Source organism: Manacus vitellinus, unplaced genomic scaffold, assembly GCF_001715985.3.
Source record: "Manacus vitellinus isolate BGI_N305 unplaced genomic scaffold, ASM171598v3 scaffold_27_pilon, whole genome shotgun sequence".
Classification (NCBI taxonomy): domain Eukaryota; kingdom Metazoa; phylum Chordata; class Aves; order Passeriformes; family Pipridae; genus Manacus; species Manacus vitellinus.
In genome coordinates this window covers 10,107,819-10,135,500 of record NW_021940039.1, presented here as the reverse complement: position 1 = coordinate 10,135,500, position 27,682 = coordinate 10,107,819, and the positions used below count along the sequence as shown (strand labels likewise).

General features: G+C 48.5%; 2 protein-coding genes across 2 annotated transcripts in view; both read left to right on the top strand.

Annotated features, from left to right (window-relative positions):
- The first annotated feature begins 567 nt into the window (after positions 1-567).
- On the top strand, positions 568-8,963 carry DPH7 (diphthamide biosynthesis 7). The gene is made up of 9 exons (XM_029960608.1): positions 568-585; positions 807-946; positions 1,415-1,502; positions 2,180-2,274; positions 3,772-3,938; positions 4,745-4,817; positions 5,582-5,647; positions 5,803-5,975; positions 7,103-8,963. Exons 1-9 carry the CDS (start codon positions 568-570, stop codon positions 7,708-7,710), a joined length of 1,428 nt encoding a protein of 475 aa, XP_029816468.1. The 3' UTR covers positions 7,711-8,963.
- Positions 8,964-12,117: 3,154 nt separating this feature from the next.
- The window catches only part of PNPLA7 (patatin like phospholipase domain containing 7), a 132,867-nt gene continuing 117,302 nt past the window's right edge, over positions 12,118-27,682 (top strand). Inside the window, exons 1-9 of the mRNA XM_029960607.1 lie at positions 12,118-12,152; positions 14,564-14,629; positions 15,290-15,377; positions 15,978-16,060; positions 18,685-18,773; positions 19,117-19,257; positions 20,559-20,718; positions 21,727-21,807; positions 26,827-26,955. Coding sequence (XP_029816467.1) covers positions 12,120-12,152; positions 14,564-14,629; positions 15,290-15,377; positions 15,978-16,060; positions 18,685-18,773; positions 19,117-19,257; positions 20,559-20,718; positions 21,727-21,807; positions 26,827-26,955 — 870 coding nt within the window. The 5' untranslated portion in view covers positions 12,118-12,119. The remainder of the gene's footprint in view (positions 12,153-14,563; positions 14,630-15,289; positions 15,378-15,977; positions 16,061-18,684; positions 18,774-19,116; positions 19,258-20,558; positions 20,719-21,726; positions 21,808-26,826; positions 26,956-27,682) is intronic.

Below are 27,682 nucleotides of genomic sequence, written 5' to 3'. Positions count from 1 at the left end.
GAGCGGGGACAAAACCAGGGGGACCCCAGGGTGTGCCCAATGACCGCCCGGGCTGGGCGGTGGCAAAGGCGGCTGCGAAAAAGGGTCGGCTGCGAGGAAGGAAGGTGGCGCTCTGCGGGCAGGCCCGGGCCCCGGGCCCGCCTGACCGGGCAAGCAGACGGTGTAGGGTGCCGCCGTCCGGAAGGTGCCGGCCCGCCAATGGCGCGGGCCGTGCCGGACCTGCACCTGCTGCAGTGGTTGGACACGGAGTTCAGCGTCGCACGCCGTGGATGTGCCCGTGGAGGGGCTGGCACAGCATCCGGCCCTGCGCACCTACCACCTGCGCGCCGGCCCGCTATAGAAGGTGAGCCGGCACCGCGCCCGGGTAGAACCCCCATTCCCATCGCCCTATTCCCCATCCCGGCCCCGTCCGCCCGGCACGGCCCCCCGGAAGAGCCCCACCCCATCCCCATCCCCGCCCGCAACCGCCCCGGATGAGCCCCATCTTCCCATCCCCCGCCTGCCCCGGCAGAGCCCTCAATTCCTCCAGCTGGCCTCTCGCTCCGGGTGAGCTCCTTCCCCGAACCGATGCCCCGGCCCGGTCCGGTGCCGCGATTCCTGGGGCGGTCCCCCGGCGCCGGTCAGTGCTTGTCCCCGCTTGGGTTGGCCCGAGGGGGCAGCGGGCCCCTCCGGCCCCACAGGGCTGTGTGGCTTTTATCTCTCAAGGGATAAAGCGAGAGCCTCAGCCCAGCTCCTCCTCGCCTCTCCTCGCCGGAGAAGGGCAGGAACGGCTAATCCCGCCCTGTTCTTCCCGATGTTTGGCACAGAGCGATTCCCGAGGCAGCTCTAACGGGGCCTGTGACCGCACCGGGCGCCTCTACCTGTACCACTACAACGAGGAGCAGCCCTACATCCCACTGACCGAAATCCAGCGCATCGACACGGCCGCTGTCCTGGACATCAAATGGTAACGCTGGACGGGCCAGGGCTGGTGCCACCCTGGACATCCTGGCCCAGCCAGGCCTGGTGCACAGCAGGGGCTCCAAGGCAATCTCTCTTGGCTCTTAGCATGGCAGCAGCAGTAATATTTACCACCCAAATGGTCCCTGACTTGCTGGAGGGAAATACTTTCTCGTTTGTTCCAGTGAGCAAAGAGTGCCTCATTGCTGTGTTGCACCTTCTGCTCGTTTGTTGAGCAGCTGGTCAGTGATTTTGTACCTCATTTTTTAATATAATGGCATATAGTACATCTCCCCTACATCTAATCCCCTCCACACAGGCTTGTGGCAGCGTGAGGAGCCTTAGATTTTCTTACTATGAGATCTTTTTGGTCACGTACCTTCTCCTTGGGCATCTTGGAATAAAAGTTACGACTCTGCTCTCCTCCTAAAATAGAAGAGCTGTGGACATTCACCACTTTAATTTGGTCTTTTAGGTGCCACGTTCCCGTTGCAGAACATCCCATGGTTGGCATTGCAAACTCCACAGGCGCCGTGGAGTTTTGCCACCTGACTGGAAGTGAGGTGGGTGGCTGCAAGGCCTGCTGCTGCTGTAGCTGGTGTTAGCCCAGATTTGATACATTCCTATATTTACTAGCAGTGTGCAGGAAAGCTGGATGGTTTCCATGGCTTTCTCAGTCTGCTTAGCTTTTTAAACACCTGTTTTGTCTTCTGATGTTTGTCATAAATTCTATGAACTCGTTCATGGCACCAGAGAGTCAGGCTGGGCTCTGCCCACCTGCACAGTGGGAGATGAGGGGCAGGAGGGGAGCAGAAACAAACCCTGGAACTGTCACTCGAGAACAAGGATGGATTAACTGGTAAACAGCAGAAGGTGCAAAGCTGTTAGAAGCCAGGAGGAATGTTGGAGTGGGGTTTCTTTTGTGGTGAGTAGGGAGTGATCAGAACCATTCCCAGAGAGCAAAGTCTGTAAGGGAATCCCACAGTCAGGTTGTCATTTCTCCTGCACTTCATAATTCCCTGAGAGGAAGCAGAGTTTAGGGGATGGGCAGCAGAAGGGTGGGATCCTGTGTGGGCATGTCTGCCCCTCAGCTGGTACTGGGTGATTATCTAGTTCTGTGGGACCCTCCTGCTTACCAGTCTCTGGAAAAGAGAGAATAAGCAGTGGGAATAAGCAGTACACCCGTTGTTACAGACCTGCTGTCTTCCCAGCCTTAACCCATTCCTTTTGTTTCCAGTAGAAGAACAGCTGCATGTTGGAGCCACGCTTCAGGGTGGATCTCGGCGCACAGCGACTGGCCTTGTCCTTGGACTGGTCCACGGGACGGGAGCAGTGGTGAGGAGGGGAGTGAAGGCTGGCTCAGTGTGTGGGGGACAACTTTCAGGAGAAGCTGAGGACTTGGATGAATGAGTCTTTAGTGGGTTTGACTTTCTCCATCCCAGTGTCCCTGGTCCTGCTCTGGAAGTTGCTGTTTCCCGAGCAAGGGTAACAAAGGAACACGGACATGTACTGTGGCCACTGTAACAAGAGCAGAGGCTAAAACAGCAACAAATGTGAGGTTGTGCTCTGGGGAATGGCAGCAGGTGAGCCAGGGACGTGTCTTATGTTGCCTTTGCTAAAAGGAAAGACTGGAATGGGATGCAGATGGATCCACTGGTTTCAACTCTGCTTTTAGAACAGCTGAAATTTCAATGTGAAGTTCTGCTTAAGAACTGCTACTAATAGCACATGTAGGAAGTTTAAACATGTGTGAGAAACGAGAGAACTGATTTGGAAGTGGCTCCTTCCTCCCAAACATTCATACATGAGATTTCAGAAACGGCATCACTGCAAGAAATACCCTGAATTAGCTGTACCTTGAGGGGAGGTAAATGTGTCCTGTGAGTGCAAACAGAGAGTGGTGCCTTTGGTGTGAGGCTGGAAACTGAGGGGATCAGGCAGGCATTGCTTAATGCTCTAGGGCAAATACTTAGTAGGTTTTGCTAATTAAAGCTGTTTCTGTGCATGTTGTTTAATGAATAAGTAGAATTCCCAGCTAGACTTTGTCCTTCCTTACATTCGATTATTGCAGTGATGAAAAGTGCCTTTAAAGCCTGTCACTTTTGTCACTTGAGAGACCAATACTTTCTCCTAGAAACCAATAATTTCTCTGCAGAAAGGGGTGACCCTGTATCTCTTACGTGGAAATTTGGGAGATTCAGCGTGTAACTAACATTCCATGTAGAACTGGAAAGAAGCCCTGAGCCATCAGGGCAGTACCTGCAGTTGCAAGCAACTAAATAAAAGGGACTTAGTTCATGTCAGGAAATGTCAGAAAATCTGTGCACTGAGAATTGCAGAACTTTTGCCAGTGCTCCAAGGTCACTGTGTCCAGAAACTGCAACTGTACTGTGGCACAGGAAGAGAGCAGGAAAGGTCAGGATCAGCCAGTGCTTCGATAGCAGGGGAATAAAACATTTCTTTGTACTCCAGAAGAGGGGAGAGACTCTGAAAGGTCCTTGCCAGTCCAATTTGGAGGAAAAAAAAAATCACTCTTCACGTGGAATTTGTTTACTGATGTAATCTCAAGCATGTGAGAAGTCCAGTTTTGCATCTCAGAGAAGGACAGAGCCGAGGGTGGTTCCTTCCCTCCCATGGGTGTGAGTGGTGGCTCCCAGTGAGATCAGGGAGTGGTGGTCACTGGGGCAGCTGATTTTAGGGTGGGATGGGCTGAAGCTGAAAAGAATCATATGACTGTGTCATTCCTGCCACTGTGCTGCCAGTTCCTGTCAGTGTTCAGCCGAATCAAACACGATTCAGTAATTCCTGATGTTTTCCCTGTATCCCCTGTAGTGGATGTCCTTTGAGAGTGATCAGCAGTGATTCAGAGGGGAAGCTGAACCTTTTCTCCATAGATGAATCTTCTCCTTCTGTGCATGTCCTGAGCCAGTGGGAAGCTCACAAATTTGAGGCCTGGATTGCTGCTTTTAATTACTGGGACACCGATATCGTGTATTCAGGTCTGTGTGGGCTGGGAATCTTCTTTGGGGGTGTTGGGCAGGGGGCATCTTGTTTAGGGATGTGTGTTCCTTGGGATTTTACTTTCCAGGGTCGGGTGTGCTTTCATCACACCTCTTGAAAGAGCTGGAGCCTCTGCTGGGGGTAAAAGGCTTCTTGATGGTGGGGAGTAGTTGGAGTTCAATAGGAGAAGCTGTGCCCTGTAAACTGAACTTTGGGTGGCTCTTGGCAAAAGAGATTATATTCTTGGCAGTGTGCAAAAGAGACAGAGAGCTTTCTGAGTCCAGTCCTTTTGACTTCTAATTTTTTTTCCTTAACAAAGTAAGGATATTGTTAATGCAAGTGTTTTCTGTGGTGATGGATATTGTGAACCTCAGTGTGATGTTTGGTGTGTCTGTTAAATTCTAAGAGACCCCAGGGCTGGAAAGCATCAGCTCTGTATCACTGAGCTGGAAGGGACCCACAAGGACCATCCAGTCCAACCCCTGGCCCTGCACAGACACCCCAAACCATCCCACCTGTCCCAGAGCACATTCAAACCCTCCTGGACTCTGGCAGCCATATGGGCTGTGCCACCGCCCTGGGGAGCCTGGCAGTGGCAACACACCCTCTGGGGAAAAACCTTTTTGCTGTGAGATCCAACCTGAGCCTGCCACGACCACAGCCTCCAGCCATTCTCGGAGTGCTGTCACAGGGACCACAGGTTGGAGCTGCCCCACATGAGGAAGCTGCAGACTGAATTCTTTGTCTCAGTGCTCTGTGCTGTCACTGGCTGGTGCTGGGGGTTACAGCTTTTTGTCCCTGGCAGGAGGGGATGACAGCCTGCTGAAGGGCTGGGACACCAGGTGCAGTCCAGAGGCTCCAGTGTTCACCAGCAGGAGGTAAGTGCCACTGTGCCCCTTCCCAAGCCAAATCCAGAGCTGTGCAGTGCCAGTGAGTCCTGGTTCTGCCTGCCTTGGGAAGTGCAGGCATCTATTAGTTTTTTCCATCAGGACAACTTCAGGTTGAAACTTTCTTCTCCATGTCCTTCAGCATAGCTGCTGACTTCCACAGGTGAAGGTGGTGGTAGCTTCTTTCTAAGAGAAGCATCCTTTCTAAGAGAAGGATTTACTCTTATTTTGGGATTTTTTTAATGTGTTAAATTTGGATATCTTATTATGGAATTTTTTTTAGGAAATACTTTGTTCTCCACTGTTCACTTATTTGAAGTGATCCCTTTTCTTTCTCTTTTTCCATCTTTTAAAATATGATTAAAGCAATATAGACAACTCTCCAGTGAAATTCTATATGTAACCTTAAAATACACTGGGCACTGCTGCCATGGAAATATTAATGTTGGGAGTAAAGTCTCCTGGGAATGCAGTTGTTCTGCTGAAATTCTTCAGGGCTCTGAACAGCAATTTATGGTGTAAATATTACTAGAAAATACTTGTGCTGAGAGACTGTGAGAGGGTAAGTTTTGCCCTGGGGAGGCTGTTGGACTGTGTAGATGGAACTCTGCTTGGGTTCACTGGACTGGAAGTTGAGCTCACCTTCCTCTCCTTTCTGAGACACCTTGATGCAGTAATCCTTAAAACTCAAGGGAGAATCCCTTCTCAAGCTGTGCATTGCTGTGTGTTCCCTCTGCTCTGCCCCTCTCCTGCAGACATTCCATGGGTGTGTGCAGCATTCAGTGCAGTCCCCACCGGGAGAACCTCCTGGCCACGGGCAGGTGAGTCCCTTCCAGCTGCTCTTCCCTGGTGTGACCAACCTCCTCTGTTCCCTGGACACGCTGCTGCCTCTCCAGGAATCCCATGGGATCTGTCCTAACCTTCTCCTGTGCTTGTTGCCCCAAATCCTCTGTGTTGCTGTTTGTGGTGTCTCCAGCTACGACGAGCACGTGCTGCTGTGGGACAGCAGGAACATGAAGCAGCCCCTGGCTGACACCCACGTGGAAGGAGGGGTGTGGAGGCTGAAGTGGCACCCCACACGTGATTTCGTGCTGCTGGCAGCCTGCATGCAGAGTGGATTCAAGATCCTGGACTGCCGTGGGAGCCTGGGTGAGTGTGCAGGGAGCAGAGACACTCCTGCTGCTGCCCTGCTGCTCTCCTGTCCTGCTTCCAGGTTCATAGGGGAGCTCCAGCTCTGTCTTTCTAGAAGCATCTAGGTGATATCTATAGACTTTTGTTCCAGTTTAAGGTAACTCCTCCAGCTTTTCCAGCTCTGTCCTCGCAGCTGGCCTGCTGGGTTGTGCAAAGGCCCTGTCACTGCTCATATGTAAATCCCTCATAATTCCTTTTCACTGGTTGGTTTTGGTGAGATGAGCTCAGTTGGTCAGAGCATGGTGCCAGTAACACCAAGGTTTGACCCCTGTGTGGGCCATTCACTTAAGAGTTGGACTTGATGGTCCTTGTGGGTCCCTTCAACTGAGAACATTCTGTGGTTCTGTGATTACCTGTTGACACAACCATTCCAGTTTGTGTTTGTTGTGAGGATTCACAGAGGTGGTTCTGAATGTCAGGTGGTGCTCTCCTGTCAGCAGGAGTCACTGCCCTGCTGGGGAACCGGGTATTGCCTCAGGGAGGAGGTGCTAAGCAGCCTGGTTAATCCAGAATAACCTGAATAAGCCCTTTGTGTGAATTGTTAGGTATTTCCCTGATGAAAAAGCTGTTTGCATTCACATTACAAATGCAGTCTTACAGCCTTCTTGGGTTTCTTCAGACCTTGGGCAGCTTAGGAAATGAGGGTAACATTTCTCCTGTATAGGGAAGGCAGGAACTTGATGTCCAGTTACTGTCAGTTAAATGCTGATGGCTCATGGGAAGAACATCTGCAATGAATTAATAACCAGGACCTGGCTTGGAGATCTCCCAGGTGTGTTCCTGGCTCAGTGGAGACCGTGGTGTGATCACTCCTGTCTGTCTTGAGCCTTTGAGGGTATTTTGGATAATGAGGCTGTTAAAGCTCATGCATGTTAAACCCTCTTCTGCCCAGGGAGAATCCAAGCCTTTGAGAGGTGGCTGAGTCAGTACCTCCTTCCTCCTGGAACGCTTCACCCTGTGGTGAAGAAGGCAATAATCAGAGAACTCTTCCCGTGGGACACAGCCCGTGCTGGGGTGGCTGCTGAGCAGCCCCAAACCACAACTGGATTTCTGCTCATTTCATGGGTTTATTTTCTTTTTTAAAGCGGAGAACACAGAGGAATGTGCCATCCTGTCATCCTATGTCCTGCACAATTCCCTGGCCTACGGGGCTGACTGGTCCAGGCTGTGTCCCAGGGATTCCTTGCCTGCAGCACAGGACCCTGCTGCCATGTGCCAGCCTTCAGAGGAGCTCCCGGGAGCAGAGGAAGGAGATGAGAGGCTGAATTTGCAGGTCCAAAACCTGAAGATAATTTATGAGTCTCCTACAGCTACTTTTGATGTGATCCTGGATGAGGAGAGCGAAGGCCCGGCCGTGCCATTCGGAGTGGGGGCAGCTCCCAGGCCGGGTGGGGAACCTGGCCTGGGCAGGGGCTCTGCCTTAAAGGGAAGTTTAGACCTGGCTGGAGGCCCAGAGCCCGGCTCAGCCAGTGGCCCTGAGCCTGGAGCCAGGAGCCCCAATGGAACAGGCCTGGACAGCAGTGGGGGCTTGGCCAGGTCCCCAGACAGCCCCAAGGAGACGAGCATCGTGGCCACTTGCTCCTTCTACGACAACATCCTCCATGTCTGGAGGTGGGAGATGAGCCTGGGGAGCACTCCTGACGTGCCAAGTCCTGGATCTCCATCCAGAAGAACAGCTGAAAGTTTGCACTGACCAGTCCCAAGGGAGAGGGGCAGGAAAACTGAACTGAGAGTGACAGCTGAACTTGTCACCCTGCCTAACTCCTGTTGGGCCTTCCCAGTTTTATTGCTGAGCTTGGGAGTCCTTCAAGGCCCACACTGATGGAATTCCCAGTGTTTTATTTTCAGCACAGGGGAAACCCTTTGCTTAGAGGCCTGTGGTCAAGCACAGACAGCTTTATTTAGTTTTTCCCTTAATGTCCTGGTTCCAGGTGGGACAGCCCTCCTCTCACAGGCTTTGTACCTCAGATTGGGATCCTTTCAAAGCTGGTTTGCATTTCACATTGATCTGTTAAGCCTGTTCTCCTCCTTCCATCACAAACCAGACTGTGCTGCTATGAGTAGACCCAGCATGTGATCAGAACATTCCCGGAATGTCTTGGGAAAGCCCCTGAGCAGAGGCTGATGTGTAAACCAGTCCCTTGAGAAGAGCTCAGGCAGGCCAGGCACAGTGCAGTGTGCTTGGAGAGATTTTTAACAGCCATTCTGGTTCAGGAGGTGCAGATGGAAGTGTTGTGGTGAGCAGGGCCTTTCTTGTGAGGATCCTGCTGCACCTCCACCATTTCCCATCACTCCTCCCCTGCTGGCAGTTTCCCTCATCCCTCCCTGGTTTAGATAAACCCTGTAGTGACCCTGCCCTCATTTAGTGCCACTCAACTGCCCCCCACAGCCTCTTGTATCCAGCTCATGTTTTCTGCTCTCCACATTTAGGTCCAAAGTCAAGATCTTTCAGTTTTTTAAAGGTGAACAGCTTTAAGATCAAAACCTCCACACAGTCTAAGTGGTGTTTCCTGACATCTTTTTAAGTTCAAAATACGTACAGAAACCAAAACCTGAACAGCATTGCCCAAACTACCTCCAGGAATGGCTGCAGGATTTCTCATGGTTGCTCCATTAGCTTTCTTTTTTCACTGTGAAGTATCAGCAAAACACCCTTTCTGGAGCATTTTATCTCTCCCTAGAAACAAAAAACCAGCTTAAACTAGGTAAGTCTTAGCTTGGGTGGTTTGTCTTTGAATGTCCTAAAGGATGAGTTGTCTGGGGGAAAAGAAACACCAGCAACAGATCTCTGTGTAACAGTGCTGCATCCAAATGAGATCCAGATGAGAACTTGACTGCTCTGAGACCCCCTGCTCAGGGGCGAGTGTGTATTTTAGAAAAACACTGAGCACTGTTACATGAAGATTCATATTAGTACTGCAAACAAGAGCTTTTCTTAAAAAAAACCAAACCAAAACATGCTATTTTTGGATGTTTCTAAAATAAAGCCAATATAAGTGATTTATTTTTCTTGGTTGTTTTGAGGTTTAAAAATCAAAGGAACTTGGCTGAGGCTTGGAGGGCACTTGGTGAATGTTCTTTGGGAGTCAGAGCAGACAAGCCAGTTTCCTGGGAACATCGAGGGTGTGTCCTTGTACCTCTGTTTTAAAGCTTGTAACGCTTTTTATTGCCCTGTGAGATGGAGAGGAAACAGCCTGAGGGCAGCAAAGCTGGAGTGCTGTCACTGAGGCCAGACTGGGGCACTGGTTTAGGCTTTAGGCCAGTCCTTGCTTTGCTCAGAAAAAAGAGGAGACTCCAGTTACAATCTGCCTTCACATGGGGTGTGGGGGCAGTGACGTGGTGAAGACCAAGCTGGAACTGGTGTGAAGGAGCACAGGATCTGCTGCTCCCCAGCTTTGCATTGCCCCGTTCTCCAACCCCTCCACCTGCAAAGTGTCCTGGCTGGAAAGCCTCTGAAAGGAAGGGCTGAGGTGCTGCACCCGAAGCTGAAGGCAGAAAACCACCCCCTGTGTATAACTGTTACTCTGATGAGCTTCACAGGAAGTGAAAAATGCAGATTTTAACTGGAGTAAGAAAAGCTGTGCCTTCCCTTCCCCCACTGTGGGTGATCCCACACCCTGTGCCCCTGCACTGACTTGTGTGAGGATTTGGGGCTGCAGGACTTGGACCTGGGAGCCAGAACAGCATCAACCCCTCCTGGCCCTCCCCAGCCCCGAAAATATGGGGGTTTGCAGACACCACCTTCAGGACTCAGAGTGGATGCTCAGAGCACACACTGAACATGCCTCCCGTCTCCCAGAGTGAACGTTTTCATCCTTAATTTAACTCTTAAGAGTTTAATTAAACTTTGCAGTACTTTGTCTTTAGAAACCTCACAGGCCCCTCACCCCGAGAGCCTCCCGGGAGGGCTGTGCTCTCCAGGCACAACTGTGTGGAATGAACGGCCAGTTTCCCCCAGGATTTAAATCACACATTGCAGAGGGACAAGGTGGAAGGATCTGCTTTAATGTCCGGTGCCAGAGCCAGTCCTGCGAGTGCCGGTCATGCCTCGCCCCCGCCGAGGGCGCTGCTCGTTCCCTACCGCACGTAGTTCTTGGGGAAGAGCTGGAAGAGCTTCCCCTCCTGTGTGGGCTCGAAGCCGTACTTCTCCAGGTTGTCTGGGTCGAACGTGCCGTCCTTCACGTCCTTCTCGATGCGCGGAGCCACCAGCTCGTCGAAGAGCTGCTTGGCCGTGGCGGGCGGCTCGGAGCCCTCAGGGGCGCGGTACGACACGTAGGGCCGCAGCTTGAAGCCCGTCAGGTCGGGCACGATGAACTCGGGCACCATCTCCTTGATGAGGAGGAACTTCTTGTTGCTGGTGAGCACGCCCAGCTTCTTGGCGCCGCGGCCCTTGTTGAAGCTCCGCGGGCCGCGCTTGCTGGTGAACGGAGACAGGCGCGCGCCGCGCCACCAGCCCCGGGCCAGCTGGGACAGACAAAGCCCATGGCCGGGCACCGGCCGCTGCCTTGCGGGTATCGAGGCTCAGCGAGGACGAAGCTGGTCACTGGAGACGAGGCCGCTCCCTGAGGGCACTCTTCAAGCGCTCAAGCGAGCCAGAGCCGCTCCTGAGGGCTTTAGCGGGGGACTCAGGCGAGCCGGTCCCTCAGGGCACCTAGACTCTCCCGAGCCGGGCGATACACTGAGGCACCAGAGGGCTCCCCGGCCAGCCACTCCCTGCGAGGCACTTCGAGCGGTTCACGGAGCCGGTTCCGCTGAAGCCCCGGGCTCGGCGGAGCCAGTCCCTCCTCTCTCGCCCGAGCGGCCCGTCCGCCTCCCGTCCTCCCCACCACGCGCGAAACCGCGCCGCTCCCATGGGCTGACAAACACCAGCCAATCCGCAGCGCGATGCTCCCCCGCACTGTTCGGTCCAATTCATCGCGCGAGTCCGCGGGCGTGGCGATGCCTGGCGAGCCGGCTTTCCCGCCAATCAGCCGGCGGGGCTGGGCCGGGCGGGGCGCCCCCTGGCGGCGGCGGCGGGAGTGCTGCCCCGCCGCCCTTCGGGCCCCGCCCGGAGCGGCGAGAGCCGGGAGCCGGTTCGGGAGTCGGCGAGCGGAACGGGATGCGGGGACTGCGGCTGGAGCAGAGCTGGAGGGGGGCAAAAAGGGCCTTTTTTTTTTTTTTTGCGGCAAAGGTGAGGGCGTGCCAGGGGCCGGGCTCGCGAGGAGCGCGTGCTGGAGCCGAGGCCTTGCGGGCGTCGCCCCGCGGTGCCCCCGCGGCGCCGGCTCGCGGTGTCCGGGGAAGGGGGGGTTGTTGTTTCTCTCTCGTGTTCTGAGGTGTGACTGGGCGAGACGGGACAGGGCAGGGGAGGGCGACCCGGGGCTGCCCAGGAGGGTAACCCGGGACTGACCCGCAGGATGACCCGGGGGTTGACCCGGGTTCGGCCGGGGAGTGACCAGGACGGTGACCCAGGACCGGCCAGGGGGTGACCAGGAGAGTAACCCGGGTCTGGCCGGAGCTGACCAGGAGGGTGACCCGGGGCTGATCAGGAGGATGACCAGGGTAACCCGGGGCTGTCCCGGGGGGTTACCCGGGACTGGCCAGGCGGTGACCATGAGAGTGACCCGGGTCCGGCCAGAGCTGACCAGGAGGGTGACCCGGGGCTGGCCCGTGAGTAACCAGGACAGTAACCCGGGCTGACCGGAGCTGACCAGGAGGGTTACCCGGGTTGACCCGGAGGGTGCCCCGGTGCTGCCCTGCCCCGCAGCCCGGTCCTGCCCGGCCGCCCCGCACAGTGTCGGTGTGCCCCGGGCAGTGCCATCCCGGTGTTCCCTGTTCCTTGGAGCCCGAGGTGGCTCTGGCTGTGCCACCGGGCTGTGGGCACCCGGGATGTCCTGTGCGTGAATACCTGTGGCTGTGGAGGAGTTTCTTTAGGAGACGCAGCCCTGTCTCCCAGCACTTCCCTGCTGGGTTTTGTTGCTCAGGACAAAGGGATGATAAAGTTAAAAAGTTATTGTTCCCCTTGTGTTCTTGTATTGTTCAAGAACTTGGATCAGAGAGTGTGATCATCTCTTAACTCAGTCTTCTCTTTTTGGTTTTGCTTTTGCTCCTGCTGTGCCTCCAGACATGGTTGAAGAAGACAACAGCACCATCCTTGAGGTACTTTGCTTTGCTCTTGTTTTTTGGCATATTTATTTCCCTGGGAGTGTTTCCAGCAGCTGAAAGGTGCTGTACCTAATTTGATAACATTTGGGCAATGCCTTTAGGTGCTTTTACTTTGAAGGAACCTTTCCTTCCAAGAGTTTTATCCTTTCAGACTTTTCAGGATTGGTCCCATTTATCTGTATGTTTATTATTTTAAACTTTTTTTTTATTTGCTACAAACCATTCATAGTCTGCTTTTTATTTTAAACTGTTTGCACAATGCTATGGTTTAAATACCTTTTGTTTTGTATGGGTTTAGCCTAAAGAAGGGAGAATTGCAGAATTCTGGCAGCCTGCTCTCCTTGCATTTGTTCTTAACCATAAATTGGAAACTCGTGGTCCAACAAGGCATGTGGTGCTTTTCACAGTCGTGAAAAACAAAATAGTTCTTCTATTCTATTCTATTTTGGTTCTCAGAACTAAAAAACACAGACAACCTACTCCTGGGCACTTCAAAATGTTTTGTGAAACTCCAGTCTCTGTAGTCAAAACAAGGCATGTGACCCTGGGTGCTTCAGAGCAAGGAGGAAGTCTGATGTTTTGGGCAGTCCCAATTTTAAGGCCTTGCTTTCAGTGCTGATAAGCTTCTCCCACCCCTCCCAGGACACGGAATGTCTCAGTGTTTGCCTTGGACTGCAAGGAGATGTTGCTGGACTCTCAGCAGAGCTGAGTGTTTGTGCCTGGACTCTGGATGGGTGTGAGCATTAGCTATGAGGCTGCATGTTGGTGCTGAGTGCTGTTAAGTCTCTGTTTCTTAAGGAAACTCCAACACCAAGAAGCAGAGAAAAGCTCTTTGTGCTAATCCATCCTTTAAGCAGGTCTTTGCTCCATTTTCTGATGGGATGAGGGATTTTTCAGGGTTATCCCACAGGTGTTTTGGGTTTGAGAATTGTTTGGGGCTGTGTGAGGCACCTTTGAAGTCCTTGGATTTGGGTGCTGGCCACAGCCCTCCTCAGAGAGGAGCTGCCATGACCTCACACCTGCCCCAGGTGCTGTCATGGCCCAGGAATTGCTGACATGTCCCAGTTGTCTCAACAGCTCCCCTTGTCTGCTTTGCTTCCTCTGCTTTTCCAGAAGGATTGGCAATGCTGGAAAAGATCCACCCCCGGGTCTGGGTGGGGAATATCATGTTTTCACTGGTAAAAACCTTGCAAGAACCTCTCAGTGTTTCTTGGAGCTCTGAATTTCTTCTTTCCCTCGCTGAGGCCTGAGGGTTCGCTCTGGGCCCGGCGGGGTTTTGTTCTTCTGCTCGTGGGTTTGTTTCTCCTCCTCCTGGAGCAGCACTGTGAGTGTCAGTTGGCAATTACTATTTTTGATGTTATTTGAGATCCCACAGGCCTGGAGAGCAGCAGAGCTGTCCATGTCCCTGACACTGTCAAGGGGAAATACATTAAGTGACCACAATAGATTTACACCAAGAACTCTCTGTGTCACCAGGTGTTGTATCTGTTGCCACCACGTTTTCAGCTTTTGATTTTTTCAAATTTTTCTGACTTTCTGCTACAATCCCATGAATAATAGTCTGATAAGAATAGTGATAGAGTTTGACTCATGTTGGGAAGATAAATTGTCCATGTGCTGTGTTAAAGCAACCTGAGAAGCCAAAGTGAGCACAGTGAGAGGTGACTGGTCAGGCAGGAGTTTCATTTGTGCTGTAGAACTGGAATTAATTTTATGAGAGACCAGTTTGATGACTCTGTGTGCCCTTCATTTTTCTCTTGGTGGCAAAGCTAAATTCAGATGTCATCCAGGTCTGGAACCAGGGGCAGGAATTGTTACCAGAACTGTGTGAAGTGCTTAATTCAAGGACTTGGCAGGTTCAAGAGTTGCAGGGGGACATCTCCTTCTGCTGGGTTTGTTTACCACTTGTTTGTTGTATTTTTTTTGCCTTTCCCCCCCTTCTCCTAAGTTTAAATTGGCGTTTGTGAGGTTCTTTTAACTGCCAGGTTTTATTCCTGAGAAGCAGTGGTGGGCACAGGTCCCAGGACAGCCCACCTGAGGTCAGGGCTTTTGCATCATTTGCTTCTTATGATGACTTTAACCTGCTGATTTATGACTTATTTTCTCAGTCTCATGAAGTCTTTTACATTCCATTCTCATCCTTGTTGCTCTGAAGAACTTAAAACCACCAAAAAAAGTTATTGCCTGGTTTAGGGCTGTTTAGAATGTGTTGAACTGACACCAACTCAAAACTGCCCTAATAACCCCTCTCCACTGAATGTTTGTGTTTGCAAAATCAAAGAAAGATGCTGAAAAACACAATCCAGTTGTGTTTTAAGGTATGTGACAGACCAGGCACTGAGATGGTTTTATGGAGGCTCTTTGCCAGTTGTGGGAAACTAATTTCACCTTCCTTTTGGTGCCAGGATGTGATCCCAGGAGATGCAACCCCCATGCTGCAGTTTGTGGAGGACAGGATACACACCACTATGGTAAAGTATGGCTGGAGGTTGGCTGTGCATCCAGAGTGTGCAGCTTCTCCTGAACTGCCAGGAATTGTCAAAGGCTGAGTGTTTGTTTCTTTGCTGTCGCTGGGCACGAGGCAGGAGTTAATTCCTGTTATTTAGAATCACAGAATGGTTTGGGAAAGATCTCAAAGCTCATCCAGTCCCACCCCTACCATGGGCAGGGACACCTTCCACTGGACCAGGGTGCTCCCAGCCCCAAATCCAACCTGGCCTTGGACACTTCCAGTGATGGGGCAGCTACAGCTTCTCTGGGAATTCTGTCCCAACCCCTCACCACCTTCACAGGGAAGAATTTCTTCCCAATATCCCACCTAACCCTGCCCTCCTTCAGCTTAAGGCCATTCCCCCTTGTCCTGTCACTCCAGGCCCTTGTTCATCTCCTGTACATTGAGTTAATCAGCTCACGGATCTTTGGGAAGAAAAATGTGGAATATTTTGCATGTGAGCCACTGATAGAGCTTAAATTTCTTGCATATGTGGTTTGAATTAAAAATCAAGTATTTATGAACGTGCTTGACTTTTAGATATCCTACTGAGCTCAGTGTGCCTCAGCCCTCCAAAAAGTACACAGTAATTTATAAAGTTGAAAATATTAACTTCTTTCCCCCTAAACTTCCCTCCCAGCTGACTGGAATTGCAATTGGAGCTGCAGTGGCACTGCTGTTTATTGCAGTTGTTGTGTTTGTTGTGTACAGAAGACTGAGACAATCCAGTAAGTATTTGATAACTAAGTAAGTTTTAAAAACACTTTTCCCGGCTATCTTGAGTATTTTTGTAATAATCTGTGGTAGTTGTTTGCTGTGAAGGGGTGGCTCTTGCAGGAAAACAGCATTAAAAGGATGAAGAACTTTTGTTGATTCACTTACCCAGGTCTGAACCCAGAATCCAAAACTGTCACATCCAGGGTGCTGGAGGTTTTTATTTCTCCAGTGTGTGATCAGGATCAGCCTTATTGTCAGCTGTAAATTATGCAAATGATGTCAGCCCTGCTGTGATTTCACTGTTACAGTAATGAGAAATGATTGAATTAGAGGTTTCCTTTGTGAGATTAAAGTTGCCTAACCCTTGTATCTGTTGAGAGAGCCCTTTATCTCCTCTGGTGCTGAGGTAGAACCCCAGAGCAGCTCTACCTTGGTCTGGCTTGGCTGCTCAGAGCTGGGTACTGAGGTGTCCTGGGTTGGTTTGAACTCCCAGTGCTGACCCTGAGAGGTGCCAGCTGAGCAGACAGGAGCCAGGGCAGCAGGATTGCCAAGCTGTGCTCAGGTGTTGTCCCTCAGCAGGTGGTTTCTGACGTGATGCTTCTCTGTTCCAGAACAGCTTCAGCCCCACGTGCCCCAGTACAGGTTTCGCAAGAGGGACAAAGTGATGTTCTATGGGAGGAAGATCATGAGGAAGGTGAGAGCATCTGGCACAGGGGGAGGGAAGGGAGGTCAAAATTCACTCTAGGAGGTGTAGACTCTGTAATACTTTAGGCCTTCAACCTGTAAAATTTCACTGGGATTTTGTGGATGTTTCAGAACCCCTGGAATGCTTCCTGAATTGCTGGTGGAGCAGCAGGAGCTTCTCCTTCTGGCCAAACTTTAGCTCTTTCAAGAATATTTGCAGCCAGTGAGGGTAGTAATAAATCACTGAATATCTTAACTCCTGTATGGAGCTGATTGTTTAAATATCATGGAATCACAGAGTAGTTTGGGTTGGAATGGACCTTAAAGCTCATCTCACTCCACCCCTTGCCATGGGCAGGGACACCTTCCACTAGCCCAGGTTGCTCCAAGCCCCATCCAACCTGGCCTTGGACACTTCCAGGGATGGGGCAGCCACAGCTTCTCTGGGCAACCTGTGCCAGGCCTCCCCACCCTCACAGAGAAGGATTTCTCCTCAGTATCCAATCTAAATCCACTGTTTTTCAGTTTAAAGCCATTCCCCCTTGTTTTATCAATATGATATATATCTATAACAGATATATCTATATAATATATGTATCTCACATATAGATATGAGATATAGATAGACAGATAGATATGTGATGCTACTGATAATCCCTGACTTTGGAAAGCTACTTCTTCCTCAGGTGGTGCTTTTCAGAACCCCAAATGTTTGTTGCTTATTTATAATCCTCTGTTTAGTGAAGGATGGTGGGTGCAAATGGCTGGAGAAAAACCAAGGCTGTTTAATTCTGACTGTGGTATGATCTCCCTGCCCTCTGTCCTGGAGAGTCAGAAGTCTTGGGAAGCTGCAAGGCCAGGCTGGGACTGGTCCCTTTTGTGGGGGGCCAGAGGCAGAGTGTGGCTGGGGGGGGTCCTGGCTGTACCCTGTGCCATGACCTGCTGAGTCCAGGAGAGCACTGCCAGTGCCAGGGCACTGGAAACCTGCATCTCTAGAAAAATAAGGTACAGGAAAGGAACCTTGGGTTGCCAGTCACTGGGTGTTGAGGAACATTTCCTCTTGTGAGCTGCTATGGCCTTCTGCCTGATTCACTTTGTTGAGGTGAATTCAAATACCTGGACATAATTAGACACTGTGCTGGGTTTAATATTCAGCTCTGGAGCTCTGTCTCATTGTGGAGGAGGTGGTTACTCCCTGAACCTTGCATTGCAGGTCAGCTTTTATGTAGAACTTGGCCAAAAAAGCCCTCAGTGGAGGGAAGTTGTGTGTGTGCAACTTCATAATTTTAATATTCCTCATAATTTTAATGTGCAACTTCACAATTTTAATATTCTTTAACACAGCTGTTAATATGTAACTCACGTAAGTAAAGAATGCTTAGAATTCCACATGGGAAATTCATTTCAGGTATTTTTGGCTTTGGGGTTTTAGACTTTGCTTTTTACTTTTATTCCTGAATAAGGCAGAGGCTATTACACACTGACTGCTGTGGATTGTAATTTGGGGAATTTCAATAACATACCAAGGTTTTACTTAAAAAAAAACCCCTCCAAACTAATTAAAGATTTATTTTGTGACAGAGATGTTTTACAGAGATTCAACTCTTTGAGAAACAAATGAAGAACTAGGAATGTTTTGGAAGTAACTAGTGAGGGGTTTTCTTGGTGTAGCAGTTGATGTGTTTCTCCAGAGGGTGGCACTTGGGAACCAGGAAAAGTAGGAAAAAGCCTTGGTTTGTCACCAGCTCAGACGTGAATGTGGCCCTGGTTTGTCAGCACACAGACTGCCAGGTGGAATCATGGAATATCCTCTGTTGGAAGGGACCCACAAGGACCATCCAGCCCAACCCCTGGCCCTGCAAAGACACCCCAACAATCCCACCCTGTCCCTCAGAGCCTTGTCCAAACCCTCCTGGAGCTCTGGCAGCCTTGGTGCTGTACCCACTGCCCTGGGGAGCCTGGTCAGTGCCAACCACCTTCTGGGGGAAGAACCTTTTGCTGAGATCCAACCTGACCCTGCCCTGACACAGCTCCAGCCATTCCCTGGGTCCTGTCGCTGGTCACAGGGAGGAGAGCTCAGTGCCTTCCTCCTCTTCCTCATGTTGAGTGTTCCTGAGTGAGAACCACAGCTGAAGGTTTTTTCCCCCCCTACCATCCATTACCACTGTAGCAGTTGCTTAGTAAAATCAAAATATAGTTTGCTTGCTTCATAGAAAGGAAGTGATCCTGAAGCAGATGTTGTTCCAGTCCTCTGAGGTCTTCCAGGAGCGTTTCACGCTGTTCGTGTTCCGATGGCCTCAGGGGAGGCTTAGGTTGGATCTCAGGAAAAGGTTCCTCCCCCAGAGCACTGACCAGGCTCCCCAGGGCAGTGGGCACAGCCCCAAGGCTGCCAGAGCTCCAGGAGAGTTTGGATGATCCTCTGGGGCACAGGGGGTGACCCTTGGGGATGATCCTGTGCAGGGCCAGGAGTTGGACTCGATGGTCCTTGTGGGTCCCTCCCAACTAAGCACATTCTGTGGTTCTGAATGGCTGGGGGATGGCTTGGAACCTTTGCAGAGCTGGAACTACTGGGTTGGTTTTTCTGGTTTGTTCTGGGTTTTAGTAACTGTTTCTGTTTTCCTTCTTTGCTCCCAGGTTACAACTCTTCCAAACTCCCTGGTTGGGAACACGGTGCCTCGCCAGAGGATGCGCAAACGGGCAAAAGTTTTATCTCTGGCTAAAAGGTACTTGGGCTTTTGGGAAGGGGAGAATTTGTGCCATGGAGGACGGGTTTGGAGTTTTTATTTGTGGTCCAGTCTTTAGCAGAGCACTTTTCCATAGCTCCTGGCTTTTCCCAGTCCTTTCAGCTGAGGATCAGCTGGGCAGTTTGCTGAACTGGGGTGGTTTGTGCAGCGCTGTCTGGTTTGGTTGAAGAAAGGCAGGAGGGTGGAAGGTTTAGCTGATTGATGATGTGTAACTTGGGATGGTGAGTGTTTATCATTCACTATATACTTACTCAGTACTTACTATGTAATTAAGACAAATGAGGGGATGTCCTGGCTCCCTGACTCATGTTTTCCTTTGCAGGATTCTACGTATTAAGAAGGAATGTCCAACTCTGCAGAGGAAGGAGCCTCCTCCCTCTTTGCTAGAGGCAGATCTGACTGAATTTGATGTGAAGAATTCCCATTTGCCATCAGAAGTCCTGTACATGCTTAAAAATGTCAGGTAATGTTAAATGGGAAGATAAGTTTGGATGTTCAAGTGATGTGAATATCTGGCAGGTTGTATCAAGTCTCAGACTTCATGGCTGCAGGGTCAGAATCTTGAAGGAGTTGACTGAAATTCATCTGAGCATGAGGACAGAATAAAGGACTTTGAATTTTCTAGAAATGTTAAGAAAATAATGGAGTTTGATTTAAAAATAAAAAATGAGGGGGGGGGAAAGGATGTAGATTAGTGGCCTGAATTTGGGGATAGTGATAATGGAGTTGCTCTAACATGAACAAATGTAGTGCATTTTAAAACTTCTCTTTAGGCTCTATCTGACAATTTTTTGGTACAGAAAAGCATCATAATTGGTAAATGTTAATTGGATACCATATTGACAGCTCTCTAAGCTGCAGAATCTTTCACTTCTCTGACTGAAAAGGTTGCAAATCAAATCAAAGTCAGGTTAATCCCCAGGGCTCTTGGGCAGATTAAGAAGAAGGGTTGGTCTTTGTGCCCCTTCAGCAAGAGGTTAAATTTGCTGACACAGCCAAGAGTTTCAGATCTTCCCATCTGTAATTTTGGTTTTTTTTGTGGATGTTCATTTTTTCTCCCAGATATGATATAATTAATTCCTGAAGGTCATACATTCTTGAATAAAAATGCTATTTAAGTCATCTGGTGGAATTATGATCTCCTATGACTAATTGATGTTGCAGTAGAATTTAATGGATTAATCCTGATAAATGTGAGCTGATGGAGCTCTGTAACAGAGTGATCAGGTTTAAGACCTGTATTTCTGTCTGCCTGGTAGTCACTGGCTATTTTCAGTACTGGAGGAGTCCAGGTGCACGTTACCTGCAGGAGATGGAATATTCCAAATTTAAAGTGTGTGCAGATGACAAGAATTTTTCCCTATATTTTCAATGTTTCTCCTGTGTCCTGGTCCCATGGACAGGGCAGCTGCACTAAAAGGGAGAGTTCCATGGAGTAACTTTTCTCCTGCAGTGTGTGAATCCTGCAGGGTTTTAAATTCCTTCTCCTTCGGAAGCCGTGCTGGTGTTTGCTGGAAGAAGGCTGGCTGCACTTCCTGCTGAGCTTGCTGGCATTCCTTGGAGTTCTTCTCCAAAGGAACCCCAGTATTCACAGTCTCAGTGTTTCACAGTGCTCTTGCACCTCTGTTCTGGGGAGCTCTGCTCCTTCTGCCCCCGCAGCAGCCCCTCGGGGCTTCCTCCGTTAATCGTGCTTTGCTAATTTAGGAAGGATTTTCCAAGGGCACTGGTGATTTTGGGTTTCCCTCTGCGTTTTCTTTGCTGCAGGGTCCTTGGGCACTTTGAGAAGCCTCTGTTCCTGGAGCTGTGCAAGCACATGTTCTTCGTGCAGCTGCACGAGGGCGAGTACATCTTCCGTCCCGGGCAGCTGGACAACAGCATCTACGTCGTGCAGGATGGGAAGCTGGAAGTTTGCATCCAGGAAAGTGTAAGAACCAACTGATCTGCAGTTTTTAAGATACATTTGTTGGCATAGCATAGAGCCTGGCATGAATCATTAAGCATTGATTAGACTTAGGCCTGTGAGTCATAGTGATTTAGAAGGGATCACTCCCAACTCTTCGGGACCGTGGTGTTCATAAAGATCGAGGTTTGTAGCTCTGGTCCCTCGTGTCTCAGATGAGAGAGAAGGACACAGTGCTGATGGGGCACCTTGAAATATCCTCACACATAGTTATTGAGGGAGGACAGGGTGCAAGGTGGGCTTGGAAACATTCCCTTTTGGGGTGGTCATTATAGAAAGTAGGTGGGCACAGAGAGCAGGAGAGACCTCGCTCACTTCAGAATATTCTAATGGGAGTTACTGGGTTTTACCTGGGAGGTGGAAGAGTCAGATTCACTTTTGGGTAGAGAGGGAAAAGAAATGATGGTTTGTTTCATGGGTGAGTCTTAAAATGTTGAGTGCCAGCCCTTGTGATCCTTTCTACCAAGTTTGATTTTTAGTATTTTTCTTCTTCCTGACTGAACATTGAGTTTATCTTTAGGTTGTGAACAGGTTTCTGGCTGAAAATGCAGGGGACTCATGTTTGGAAATTATACCAAATGTGATGATTTCTGTATAATTTTACATTTTTCTGTTCCTGACATGAAACCCCTCGATAAAGGAGGCTGATTCTGCCTCAGAGTGAAGGGAGCTTTGTTTTGTTGGTGGTTACAAAGCAAAGACAAGCAGGTCCAACTCCCCCCAGACAAAGCTGGCTTTTAGTTGCTTTTAATTTATCACTTTTAGAATGGTGGTTTGAAGCCCTGTGGTTGGAATGAGCACATTTCCATCAGAGCAGAGACAAAAGAAGCATCCAAGTCCCAATGGGGAACCTGGAATGGGAGCTGCTCAGAGTGTGTGGGAGGATTGGGAGCAAGTTAAGCTTTCTGAAATGCTCCAAATTTGCCCAAATGCAGCTGTGAGCCTGCAGTGATGGTGTGTCTGTGCCTGCAGGATGGAACAGAGGTGGTGGTGAAGGAGGTGCTGGCAGGAGACAGTGTCCACAGCCTTCTCAGCATCCTCGACGTCATCACGGTGAGTCCTGGGAGCTGCAGGGTTCCTGCAGTGCTGCTGGGTGCCAGAGCCTGGCAGGGGCAGCAGGAGTTGAATATTCCTGGGAAGGACTCAGGATGCAAAGTGGTTTTTTGATTAACTCTTCTCCTCCTCCCAGGCCTTCCCAGGTGTAGAGTGAGCTCTGGGGGGTGTAAGGTGGTTGTGAGTCGTGTGCTTGGCAGTGTAACTCTGGCTGTTCCTGATCAGCAGCAGGATTTGGATTATTCCTTTGTGTCTGGAAGTCTGAGACAGGGTTTGATTTGCTCGAGGGCACAACTCAAGTCAGGAGCAGGAGCAGGTTGGGGCCCAGAATTCCAGGCTTTTACACTGTTTCACGGAATCCCAGAATATGCTGGGTTGGAAGGGACTCCCAAGGACCACTGAGTGCAACCCTTAGCCCTGCAGACCAGCCCCAAGAGTCACACCATGTGCCTGAGTGTTTGACTTGTTGCTTACTGAATTTATTTTTATTTAATCTAAAGAAAATAAACCTGACAGCTGCTATTACTGTGATTATACCGTGAAAACAGTTGATGGATTGATTTATTTTCCAACATTGGTGGTACTGGTGACCAGCTGAGGGTTGTGCTCCTTGGCAGGGGACAGGATGAGCTGAATGCTTGGGGGTCATATTTGATGTACAGATTGGTGGGGTTTGTTTCAGTTGGAATTACACTGATGGTTTTGCTGAAATCATCCCAGCACAGCTATTTTGGAATACCTGAATGGAAGGTGTTGAATTCATCATCTTTGATGATACTCAAGCACTGAATGTGCTTTCTTGAAGGATTTTAGTAGTTGAGAGGATGAAGATAATCAAATCTGTATTCATGTTTGACCTTGTATCATGTTTCTGTTGTGCTTGGCTGTCTCTGTTCATCAAAAGGTACCATTAAGTAGTTTAAGGATTCTCTAAAGTGTTCTTTGCCATTTTAAATGCAAACATGCATCTGTATATCTGTATTTATAGTTCCCATAAAACCTATTGACAGGGATACTTTTTTTAAGCTTGGTCACGCTTTTTTTCTGTAGAAAGTAATGGCATATGAATAATTTGGACTGTACAAGTCTAGTTCTTGCTGTCAAATTCATATTAATATATTTGTAAATTCGTATTAGTACCTTTCTCCTTGTTACTTCCACCACTAAATTTTTTTAATGACAATATTCTAAAGAGCAGAACCATCATATAGGAACATTAATACTAGTCATGTTCTTGCTTTATAAAGGAATATAGGAAAAGAAATCCTTCTTGTATAACAGTGTCTTGTGGCTTTGGTTTTTTTAAGAGTGTTGCCATTCATTTTGTGTTGTGTTAGGATCTTTTTTGGTTTTTAATTCTCATTCTATGATTTTTTTCCTCTTTCTCATTAGTTATACCACTGGTAAATAAAAAAATAAAAATGATTGAAAGTGTCTTGAACAGAGTTAGCAGCGTGGAGAAGAACATGGAATGAAAAAACCTTGCAGTTTTTTTTTTTGCTAAACTCGTTCTCATTTATTTTTACAACTCTTTTGTTCCTCATTTCCCAGCTTTGTGGGAAATGTAACTGCCTGGTTTATTTCTGTTTCTCCTCTTCCTTATGTCCCTTGCTGGCTTTGGCTATGGGAGAAGCATGAAAATGTGCAAGGAGTGAGGAAGTTGATCAAAGTAGAGGAGACTCTTCAGTGTCATTCCAAATCAGTGAGTTAGAACTTCCTGCAGATACCATAACCTTAATTGTCACCCAGCACAAGGCTCTGAGATGAAGAAAGGGTGTGTTCAGAGAGGATTTCAGTTGCCTTATCTAAATTTGGGATTCTTTCAGCTGATTTTGTAGCACATGATGTCAGGCTGGTCCCTCCCTTAGCTGAGAGCTTTGTGAGAAAGTTGAGGTTGCTGCAAGAGCTCTTGTTGTTGGATCTAAAAGAAAGGTCACACAAGAGGCACTTTTCTAGTTTAATCTTTCAGTTTTTAAATTGGAAAGTCCCTTTAGATCTACTAAATACAAAGGTACCAGCTGTGACATGAGACTTCACTTATTCTGAGAACAGATCGATGCTGATTTCTCTAAACTTGAAGGAGAAGCTGGAAGCTTCTGAATCCAAGTAGGTACAGGCCCTTTCCTGGTATTCTGGAACAATTCTGAGGTGTAGTTAATCTGACTCTGAATTGATGCTGCCCCAAATATTCAAGAAGTCTCTGAGCTGAGCATTGTTGGTGTCCACGAAGTGTTTTCAGCAGCTGTTGCTGAGAGCTCGTGTGTGCAGCCAGAGCTTTTCCCTGGACAGTGGATGTTCATCCAGAGTTAAATGGGACCAGCAGAGATGGCTTGTGATGCTGATTTCTGGAGCTTTGGGGTTGACTCTTCTTTTGTCCTCCTTGTGGAGTGGGTATTAGGAAAACTGGGAGCAGGAATGAAAAAGAAGAGGCTGTGAGGAATATTGATCAACTGGCAGTGACTGAGGGGGGGAAAATGAAAGTCAGGATTAAAAGAAGCTGAAAAAACACTTGGATAAAGGTGAGCCTGCAGGGCTCAGGTCTGTTTAAGTGGCACTGGGCAAGATGGATGAGGTTATAAAGAAGAGATTGATTGCTGCAAGAGCTTTGGGTGCAGCAGTGTCACGCAGTGAGGAGGGTGTCAGGTAGGAGGGGAGGAAGACAAATCCCAGGCAATGGAAAGAGGGAGAATATGCCAGATTTTTGGGTACAAAAAGGAGTTACCACTGCAGGTGGCAGAATGCAAAGCACCTGTATCTCTTGTGGCATATTTCTTAACCAAATTCATTTGGATTTGGCCATTAGCTGTCATTTGGATTTGGCTGCTGCTTGTAGGTGACATCTTACAGTTCTTGGAACAAGTAAATAGTTACCTGCCCTGAGAACAAAAAGTTCTTTTCAAAAAACCCTGTTTCACTCCTGATTATAACTTAACTGTTCCTGTCATCTGAGTGTGGGATTGCAAAACAGTATAATTTAAACCTGGTATTCTCCCTGTGCTGCTGATTATTTTGTTTCTGAGAGAACTGACAATTACAGAACATTTCCTCCTCGAGCTCCTCTCACAGCTTTTAGCATGTTCCAAACCCATTAGCTGTGGTGTTGGCCCTTTCAGAACAGAGCTGCTCTCATGCAGGGATATCAAAAAGGCAAAATTATATGCTGAAAACCTGGAGGATTGGGCTGTTCTTTGGAGGAAAAGGCTGCTGCATCATTATCCATTATTATCCTAAAACTGGTTTTCTGACACTCTCAGGGCTGGCCTCTCCTCTCACAGGCACAAGAAAAAACCCAGACACTTTACTGGGCAGACTGGAGACCACATGACTGTATAAACAGGGCTTATTTGGCTCTTGGGAATAACTGTTATGGAGGACTATTAAACCTGGTGTTTATCCTTGTTCAGCAATTAAAGATTTACTAGATTTCCTTACTTTTCACTATATATTTGATGTAGAGATTGGTAGGAAATACAATTGATGGCAAATTCAGTGATCCATGCACTTAAAACCAGACTTATATACATTTTCTATTGCATTTAAGTATAAGAATTCCAAAGTAATTCTTTATCTGAAGGCAGACTTTAAACTGGCTTGTAAAAGTGGATTGTTGCATTTATTTTTGTTAATTTTGGTTAATTTCTTTACCTAATTAAAAGAAACTTAAGAAAACTGGGGACACTGGTAACTTTGCCCTGTAGGTCAAAGAGATGTTTAAAATTTCCAATCCCTCAGGAACTTGAAAATCAAAGCTATTAATTTCATCCCCAGATTGTATAAAAAGGTCAGCTGAAGTTTGTGTAATTAAGAAATTGGTTCCAATTAACGTAATTTAATTTTAGAACCTACTTCATGGTGCCTTGCAGACCAGCAGACAGAGCTGCAGCTTTATTTTCCAGAGTGATTATTGTGGTGCAGAAAGTCTCTTGTTTGGTTTTGCTGGGTTCTTTAGGCAGGAATTCCTTCCCAGTGATTGTGTGGAGTTGTCTGGTGCTCTGGAAGACTTGGGAGTTGTTTCCTTTATAATCAGCATTTAATATTAGATATTAAATGCTGATTATTTCCCTGCTGCTGTTCAGGAGGGGGAAAGCTGTGAGGTGACTGTTAAAGCAGAAACTCCATTTCTTCCTTTGCTCCTTCTCTGTGCTGTAAAAGGGCTCATTTTATCTTAGAAATATGGGGTAGATCAGTATCTGATGTATTAGTGAATTAATTCATGACTTATAGATGTTATTTCCAGCATTACATTTTAGAAGGGGTGCTGTCTGGAGTTTTTTGTCCAAGTGTTTGGCAATAGATTTTTGTTAAAACTCTATTGTGATTCAAGGGGAAAAATCCTAAACCAGAGGCTTGCCTTCCAGTGTAAAAAAATCTCTATATTCTGCCCACTTGCAGTTTTATTTTTCATTGGTTTGTTAATTCTCAATCTGTTCTTTGAGCAAGATGTTCTAGACCCACTTGGTCTTAAGTAAAGAGAAGCTGTTTGGCTTTGTCACGTGGAATATTTCATATATATATATATATATATATGAAGACACATGTATCTTGAAACACAAGAAGTCTGCCTGGTTTTTGTCTCACTCCATTATGTATGTAATTACTGTACAATTTTGTTGTATTTTGTACTGATTGTGTGAGTCTGGGCTTGTTTTTGCAGCAAATAGCTTGGCTGTCAGTACAAATAATAAAATCAGCAAACCCTCTGTTCTCTTCAGCTGGAATTTGAAGTGCTCCTGAAGCCTGGCTCTGCCTGTAATGACTGTGGCAGAGCTGACAGACCCTTAACCTGATCCACCTCCTTGTAGCTCTTGTTTCTCTGCCTCTGTCTCTGTTTAATTCTGATGGAACTGCTGGTGTGAGTTCGCTCTCATTACTCCACCCGTGGGTCATGGAGCACAAGTTCAAGGCTTTCTGTGGTCAGATGATGTCTGCCAGACATACAGAGCAGCAAAGCAGGAATTTGGGGAGGTTTGAGTTGGATGGTTGGTGGATTAATCTTGTGCCTCTGGAACTTTCCATCAGGGCCACCCTGCTCCCTACAAAACAGTCTCAGCCCGAGCAGCCACTCCATCCACAATTCTGAGACTCCCAGCAAGTGCCTTCCAAGATGTGTTCCAGAAATACCCTGAAACTCTGGTGAGAGTGGTACAGGTAGGTAGAACTGAGGGGGAAGGGGGAATCACTCGTATTTCAAAGTTACAGGGAAGGCATTTAGAGGTTCAGCAAGTTCATCATCCTTTGGCAGGTATGGAACTGCTCAAGATCTGGAATATATCCTGCTATTCCCCTAGTTGTTAAAGCCCTAGACTTAATAATCCCAGCACTACCACATACAGGAAGAAATAATTTATATATATATCTCTTCATTAATTGAGTTTCTGCCTGTGGTAGCCTCTTTGATCAGCCTGACCTGCACTGTGAGCTTGTTGGTCCTTGAGGAGAAGGTGCTGGTGTGGGCTCTGCACCTCGGTGAGCACCAGCAGTGCTTCAGAATGGCTTAGGATCATGAGCAGACTGTCACATGTTCTGAAACAGGACTGTTGGACCCTTAGAAGCTGTTTGGTGAGGGGTGATGCTTTGGAAAATTCACAAAATTCGGATGGATATGTGAATTTCCACTTCAGAAGTGTCTGTCAGCACCTGAGGAAAGAGCTGTGCTTTGGATTAGCTTAGAGTTCACCTTCCCCTGCTTTGCAGAAGCTCAGACTGTTCTCAGGTGAGCACTGAAGTTTGGCTTGTCCCTCCTGCAGGTGGGAGGTGGTGCAAGGATCAGGAATGAAGGATTCCAGTTTGCCTCATCCCTCAGGTGTAGCAGCCAAAGGGTGCAGTGTCTGATGAGTCACTCTGGGCTGTCCTTTTGTTTTACTATCACTGCTAA

What these genes read in the sequence shown, in the direction of transcription:
- DPH7 (XM_029960608.1), top strand. An exon ending in CCAGTGTTCACCAGCAGGAG is followed by an intron (nt 4,818 to 5,581) that starts GTAAGTGCCACT and finishes CCTCTCCTGCAG; the next exon opens with ACATTCCATGGGTGTGTGCA. An exon ending in AACCTCCTGGCCACGGGCAG is followed by an intron (nt 5,648 to 5,802) that starts GTGAGTCCCTTC and finishes TGGTGTCTCCAG; the next exon opens with CTACGACGAGCACGTGCTGC.